The 7716-nt window shown below is 52.8% G+C and overlaps 1 protein-coding gene across 2 annotated transcripts; it reads left to right on the top strand.

The window, feature by feature from the left end:
• Positions 1-1266: 1266 nt before the first annotated feature.
• LOC128623053 (zinc finger protein with KRAB and SCAN domains 4-like) lies at positions 1267-3191 on the top strand. Of its 2 annotated transcripts, XM_053649917.1 has the most exons (4): positions 1267-1334; positions 1425-1537; positions 1664-2017; positions 2097-3191. In XM_053649917.1, the coding sequence occupies exon 4, from the start codon at positions 2424-2426 to the stop codon at positions 3051-3053; it is 630 nt and encodes a 209-aa protein (XP_053505892.1). In that variant the 5' UTR covers positions 1267-1334; positions 1425-1537; positions 1664-2017; positions 2097-2423; the 3' UTR covers positions 3054-3191. The 2 variants fall into 2 exon arrangements, with proteins under 2 accessions (XP_053505892.1, XP_053505891.1); XM_053649916.1 differs by having other exon boundaries at positions 1664-3191.
• The last annotated feature ends 4525 nt before the right edge of the window (positions 3192-7716 follow it).

Raw genomic sequence — 7716 nt, 5'->3', positions numbered from 1 at the left:
CTCTGAAACTGGTGGAAGTGGAAAAACAGTAAATAAACCGTTTCCTGGTGTGTAGAGCTTTTCATTCTGTCCAAACATGTTAGCTGTGGATCCTTCTAATCTCTTAGATATGAGGAAACACTGCGACACGTTACATCCTTATACACAAGGTGTCAAGTTCCACCCGACAGTTTAAATCAAATAATATATGACAATACAGGTAGTACCTGAAGTCACCTGCTCTATGATGTTGTGATTAATGGACGTCTTTTTTTGCATGCCAAGTTTTAATACTGCTTTGCTTAGCCCTGAAATGTAGTGTCTGTGTAACGTGTATGTACTATTTATACTAATTAGTATAATGATGGCTTTAGAACTGATTCATTCTATTTTGGCTATGTGAACAGGTCGCCCTTAAATACATGGCCAAGAATCCCAGCAGTACATTCATCACCATCGTAAGTAAACTTCATCATTTACTCGTTCCTGCTAATCATAAACAACTCAGCTCTTAATCATGTCACAGATGCACACGTTATCACCTTTTATTCATAATAGATATCAGAGGAAGACTGCTGATCTAGAATCAGTGCCAATCCAAACCTTCTCTATTGTACCATCTCTGCTTACACAGTTTAGAGTTTAGACCTTTTCCCTCCATGCTAACCCGTGTGTGTGTGTGTGTGTGTGTGTGTATGTGTGATTTTAACCCGGAGACAGGCGCAGCCTGCCTCTGGAGGTGGGGTTGATGGAGATGGTGTCCAAGCCTCCTCGCTGTGAGAATGTGGTGGAGCTGCTGGAATGGTTCGAGATGTCCACCTCTTTTGTCTTGGTGCTGGAGTGACCCATGCCCAGCATGGACCTTCATCGGGACTGTTTACTTTACGGTCGCTTGCCTGAACCAGTGGCTCAAGTGGTCATGTGGCAGACAGTTCGAGCTGCTCGTCACTGCTGTAGACGTGGAGTTCTTCACCATGACATTAAGCCTATGAATATTCTGATCAATACGGACACGCTGGAGGTGAAGTTGATCAACTTTGGCTGTGGCGAGCTGCTGACGAGCATGACCTACACAAAATATAAAGGTCAGTTCAGAGTAGCTATGTGGATAAAGTCAAAATGTGGAGAGTTTTTTATTTAAATGAGGGTTTCACTCTTTCTCTCTTTTTTCTCTAAGGCACTCGAGCTTACCACCCTCCTGAGTGGGTTGTCTACGGAAAGTTTTTTTGGCCTTCCTGTTACTGTCTGGACTCTGGGTGTACTCCTGTTTGAGTTGGTCTGTGGAGAGTTGCCCTTTACCAGCGACGAGGAGATTATTGCGGGGCATCTAATCTTCCTTCTTGACCTGTCTCGGGGTGAGAAAATGCATTTTTGTTAGTAAATTTTAAGTTAAAATTCAATTTAAAATTTAAATCTCGACTTCTGTCTCATCACTGTTCACATAGAGTGCTGCAATCTGATAAGGCAGTGCCTGAAGAGAGTCCCTGAACATCGGCCAACTTTCAATAAAATCCTGAGCCACAAGTGGTTTACGAAGGAGCTTCAGGACAATGTTCAGGTGAGACAATCACAACAAAACTGACCTAATTACACTGAGCTAAGACATGCTGTAATAGTCTAGGTTACAGGGATTATACTCGATCAGCAGTGAATTCTGTAAGTTCTGTATTTTTTTTTTATGCAGACCCCACCTGGTGACTAGGATCTGGTGATCTGGTGACACCTTCATAACACTTAAGAATTTATTTTGTGTGTGCGTGTGTATATATATTGTGGCGCCAGGCCAGTAGCCAGCGCACAGGAAACAAAGATCGCGCCTCACGGGACTGCCGCAGTGGCGCAGAAGAGACATCTCCGCTTCAGCGCCACCAAATCTTTTGGACATCCAGATAGCACGTGGCGGCGGGTCGGGGCCGCCGACACACCCACGGCTCGTGAATGGTGCACCGTATGGAAGAATTCCACCATCCAGCAAGCGAGGGGAGAGTATAAAAGGGCGATATTCCACTTGCATAAAGAGAGCAGTATCCCCGAGCATGTGTGTGAATTTCTGGCGTGTTTTATGCAGTTTTGCCGACGCGTGCCTGTTTGCTAATCGCTGTTGTATGTTTTTTCAGGTGACTCTGACGCGAGTGACAGCTCCGCCCCGCCCCCTTGGCTGTAACCGCCGACGGCTGAGACCCTCACCACCCGATCGCCCTTCAACCCACACACACACACCTACACACGCACCCACATGCGCACCCCCGTTCACCGATTATCTTAAATAAATCCCCCATAACATTGAAACAGCCTCCTGTGTCTGTGCTCCGCCCACCGCTGGCTAAAATCCCTACACTGGTGGAGGATGCAGGCATGAGCACAGACCCAGCCGTCTAAAAGTGTTTTTTTTCCCCTCTCTTTTCCCCATTTTCCCTCTCCTCCATTGGGGATTGTTCACAAACATGGATCCCACGCTGCTGCACCTTCTGGAGGCCAGTATTCAGCAGCAAACGGTGGCACAACAGCTCGCCCACAGCCTACAAGCGGTGACACAAGAGCTAGTGGCTCTGAGGACAGCGACTCCCGCAGCTGCTACGCACCTCCCTGATGCTGGCCGTGAGGTCCGACGCCTGCTTCCCCCTCTAAAGCCCGAAGACGATATCGAGGCCTACCTCGAGACCTTTGAGAGCATCGCCCGCCGCGAAGAGTGGGACCGCGATGAGTGGCCACGCATCCTCGGCCTGCTGCTTTCCGGGGAGGCGCGCACGGCCTATTACTCCCTCTCTCCGGAGGAAGCGGCTGACTATGGAGAGGTAAAGAGGGAGATCCTGGCATGGTGTGGGCGAAACCCGCTCCAGGCGGCGGCGGAGTTCCACCAGTGGCGCTACAGGCCGGGAATCAAGCCACGTGGACAGATGGACACCCTCCTGCGCCTCACCAAGAGGTGGCTCCAGCCTGCCATGCACTCTGCCACCGAGGTTGTAGAGATGGTGGCTGTGGACAGGTTCCTGAGGACCTTGCCACCCACAGAACGCCAGGCCGTGGGGATGCGAGCCCCCGGGACATCCAGGAAACTATTGACCACCCTGTAACACACCCTGACCACCCTGGCACTCGGCAAAGAGGGACAGCACCAGCAAGGCCACCCAGACTACAGGGTGCCCCAGGACGAGCCCAGCCCGACCGAGCCAGACCATGGGACACCGAAGAAGACCCAGAAAACCTGGCCGGCAGGACCTGTCCTCCCCACGCTGGATTGGCCAAAACCGCCACAGCGAGCGAAGGAAGCACAAGTGCAACAGGCCTACCTGGCCCGAGGCGAGGTGGATGCCGGGACAGAAGGTAAGCTGCACACACCTTCTAACCCTCTCGTCTGTATTCCATCAGGTAAACCGGCAGGGGAACTTTGGCCGAGAGCAGAAGGAGGACAGCCGCCTGAAGTATTGTTGGGCCCAGGTGCGCCAGATCAAAGGGATCGACCAGAGCCCGAACCAGAGGCTCCCCTCCTCTTACTTTCTGGTCAAAGGAGGCTTACTGTACCACCGGACCAACCGCCGAGGGGAGACTGTGGCCCTCTTGGTCGTGCCCAAAGCCAGAACGCAGGCCCTGATGTACATGGCCCATGCCCATCCGCTTGGGGGCCACCTGGGGGCGAGAAACACCCTGGAGAAGCTGAAGGACCGTTTTGTCTGGCCCGGCATGGACGCAGAGGTCCGGCGCTTCTGCCAACAATGCCCCCAGTGCCAACGCACGGCCCCAAGGAAGCCCCCACCGGCACCACTCATCCCGCTTCCCATCATAAGCATCCCGTTTGAGAGGATCGGCATGGACCTCGTCAGGCCGCTCCCCAGACCTGACCGAGGGCACGAGTACATATTGGTAATCGTGGACTATTCCACCAGATACACCGAGGCAGTACCACTGCGTAAAGCCACCTCCCGGAACATCGCCAAAGAACTGGTGCACCTGTTCAGCCGTGTGGGGATCCCAAAAGACATCCTAACTGACCAAGGTACCCCGTTTGTGTCAAAGCTTATGTCTGATCTGTGTCGGCTGTTGCAGGTGAAACACCTAAACGCATCGGTCTACCACCCACAAACGGATGGGTTGGTCGAACGGTTCAACCAGACCTTAAAGCAGATGTTGCGCCGGGTGGTAGACGAGGAAGGGAGGAACTGGGACCTTCTCCTGCCCTACGTCCTCTTCGCCGTCTGAGAGTGCCCCCAGGCGTCCACGGGCTTCACACCCTTCGAGCTCCTCTTCGTACGGCAGCCGCGTGGACTGCTGGACGTGGCACGGGAAGCCTGGGAAGAACAGCCTTCCCCGTTCCGCTCGGTCATTGAGTATGTACAGGATATGCAGGAGAAGATCGACCGAGTGGCCCCGATCGTCCAGGAACATATGAGAGCTGCCCAGGAGGAACAGAAACGAGTGTACAACCGCCCAATGCAACCCAGCAAGTTCCAACCTGGTGATCGGGTACTCCTGCTAGCGACCAGCAGCTCCTGCAAATTCCTAGCTCGGTGGCAGGGCCCATATAAGGTCCTCGAGAGGAGAGGTCCCGTGAATTATCGCCTGCAGCAGCCCGGTAAGCGAGCAGACACACAAACGTACCACATAAACCTGCTGAAAAGGTGGATAGAGCTAGAACCGGTACTGTCTGCGTTTGCGGCCCTACACACAGATCACGACCAGGGCACCTTAGTCCAAATGGGCGAAGAACTCACCCCTGCCCAGAAGCAGGAGCTGGCAGAGTTAGTGGGGCAATTTACCAATGTTTTTTCTACCTCCCCAGGCATGACTCAGCTGGTACAGCATGAGATCAAGACTCAGCCAGGAGTGGTGGTGCGGCAGCGGCCCTATCGGGTCGCGGAGGCCTGCCATAAGGCTATCGAGGAGGAGGTCAGCCAGATGCTGCGGGACAACATTATAGAGGAGTCCAACAGCCTCTGGTCCAGCCCTATCGTAGTCATACCAAAGCCTGATGGAAGTATGCGCCTCTGCAATGACTTTCGGAAGCTAAACCAGGTTTCGGAGTTTGACAGTTATCCTCTCCCCCGGGTGGACGACCTAGTGGAGCGATTGGGGAGGGCTCGTTTCATCTCCACCCTGGACCTAACAAAGGGGTACTGGCAAGTGGCGCTGGCCCCAGAGGCGAGACCGAAGACGGCCTTCAGCATGGCGAACGGCCACTGGCAATACTGGGTCCTCCCATTTGGGCTACATGGCGCTCCCGCAACGTTCCAGAGGCTGATGGACATTGTCCTGCGACCCCATCGTGCCTTCGCAGCCGCCTACCTGGACGATGTGGTCATTCACTCCTCCACCTGGTCGGACCACCTGTTCCACCTGGGGGAAGTCCTGAAGGAGCTCCGGAAGGCCGGGCTGACAGCTAACCCCAAAAAGTGCCACCTGGGGCTGACCGAGGCACAGTACCTTGGGTACCGTATTGGCCGGGGCTTACTCAAGCCACAAGCGAAGAAAATTGAGGCAGTAAAGGGCTATCCTTGACCTTCGACAAAAAAACAGGTACGTGCCTTCCTGGGGTTGGCGGGGTACTACCGTAGGTTTGTACCTAACTTCTCCTCTCTAGCCTCCCCACTCTCAGATCTCATAAAGAAGGGCCAGCCGGACCGGGTGAAATGGTCTGCAGACGCAGAGCGAGCATTCCAGGACCTAAAGGAAGCCCTCACCAGCACCCCCGTACTACGTAACCCAGACTTCGCCCTCCCGTTCACCGTGCACACAGATGCGTCAGAAACCGGGCTGGGCGCGGTCCTCTCACAGACCTTCGACAGGGAGGAGCACCCGGTCCTCTACATTAGCCGAAAGTTGTCCCCAGCGGAGAGGAAGTATACGGCCGTGGAGAGGGAGGCCCTAGCAATAAAGTGGGCCATCGAGGAACTACGGTACTACCTGGCTGGGTGGAACTTCGTCCTGGTGACAGACCACTTCCACTCCAGTAGATGGCCAAGGCCAAGGACACTAACGCCCGGGTGACTCGGTGGTTCCTCTCCCTACAAGATTTCTCATTCCAGGTCCAGCACCGGGCAGGGACCCAACACGGAAATGCAGATGGCCTCTCAAGACGGGACGCCCTGTGGGCCCGACATGCAGCAGCAGTAGGCTTGGAGCGGGGGGGGGTACTGTGGTGCCAAGCCGGTAGCCGGCGCACAGGAAACAAAGATCGCTCCTCACGGGACTGCCGCAGTGGCGCAGAAGAGACAGCTGTGCTTCAGCGCCACCAAATGTTTTGGACATCCAGAGAGCATGTGGCGGCGGGGCGGGGCCGCCGACACACCCACGGCTCGTGAATGGTGCACCTACGGAAGAATTCCACCATCCAGCAAGCGAGGGGAGAGTATAAAAGGGCGATATTCCACTCGCAGAAAGAGAGAAGTATCCCCGAGCATGTGCGTGAATTTCTGGCATGTTTTATGCAGTTTTGCCGACGCGTGCCTGTTTGCTAATCGCCGTTGTGTGTTTTTTCGGGTTTCAGGTGACTCCGACGCGAGTGACGGCTCCGCCCCCTTGGCTGTAACTGCCGATGGCTGAGACCCTCACCGCCCGATCGCCCTTCAACCCACACACACACACCCACATGTGCACCCCCATTCACCGATTATCTTAAATAAATCCCCCATAACATTGAAACAGCCTCCTGTGTGTCTGTGCTCCACCCACTGCTGGCTAAAATCCCTACAATATATATTATATATATATATATACACACACACACACACACACACACACACACTCTCTTTATCTAATTTTAGGACTTTTAGTGTGAAAATCTGATTATCTTTTAGGTTATATTTATGCATATGCATATAAGCATTTATGCAGAAATAAAGAAAATTCTCAAACTTTCAAGCACCACTGTATAAATGCACACACACACAAACTGACAGCCATAACATTAAAACCACCGACAGGTGAAGTGAATAACATTGAGTATCTCGTAATAATTGCACCTGTCAAAGGGTGGGATATATTAGGGAGCAAGTGAAGTGAACAGTCAGTTCTCGAAGTTGATGTGTTGGAAGCAGAAAAAATGGGCAAGTGTAAGGATCTGAGTAACTTTTACAAGGGTCAAATTGTGATGGCTAGACGACTGGGTCTCCAAAACGAGCATCTCCAAAATGACCGATCTTGTAGGGTGTTCCCGGTATGCAGTGGTTAGTACCTACCAAAAGTGGTCCAAGTAAGGACAACCGGTGAACCAGCGACAGGGTCATGGGCTCCCAAGGTTCATTGGAGAAAGTATGATGCTCTGGGCAATGTTATGCTGGGAAACCTTGGGTCCTGGCCTTCATGTGGATGTTACTTTGACATGTACCACTTACCTAAACGTTGTTGTAGACCAAGTAAACCCCTTCATGGCAACGGTATTCCCTAATGGGAGTGGCCTCTTTCAGCAGGATAATGCCCCCTGCCACACTGCAAACATTGTTCAGGAACAGTTTGAGGAACATGACAAAGAGTTCGAGGCGTTGACTTGGCCTCCAAATTCCCCAGATCTCAATCCGATAGAACATCTCTGGGATGTGCTGGACAAACAAGTCTGATCCATGGAGGCCCCACCTTGTAACCTACAGGACTTAAAGGATCTGCTACTAACGTCTTGGTGCCAGATACCACAGCACACCAAAGGTCTTGTGGAGTCCATGCCCACGGATCAGAGCTGTTTTGGAGGCACAAAGGGGACCTACACAATATTAGGCAGGGGGTTGTATATTATATATACATATGTAT

Source organism: Ictalurus furcatus, chromosome 19 (assembly GCF_023375685.1).
Source record: "Ictalurus furcatus strain D&B chromosome 19, Billie_1.0, whole genome shotgun sequence".
Classification (NCBI taxonomy): Eukaryota; Metazoa; Chordata; class Actinopteri; order Siluriformes; family Ictaluridae; genus Ictalurus; species Ictalurus furcatus.
Note: the sequence above shows the minus strand (reverse complement) of the source record. Positions and strands in the feature narration are given on the sequence as shown.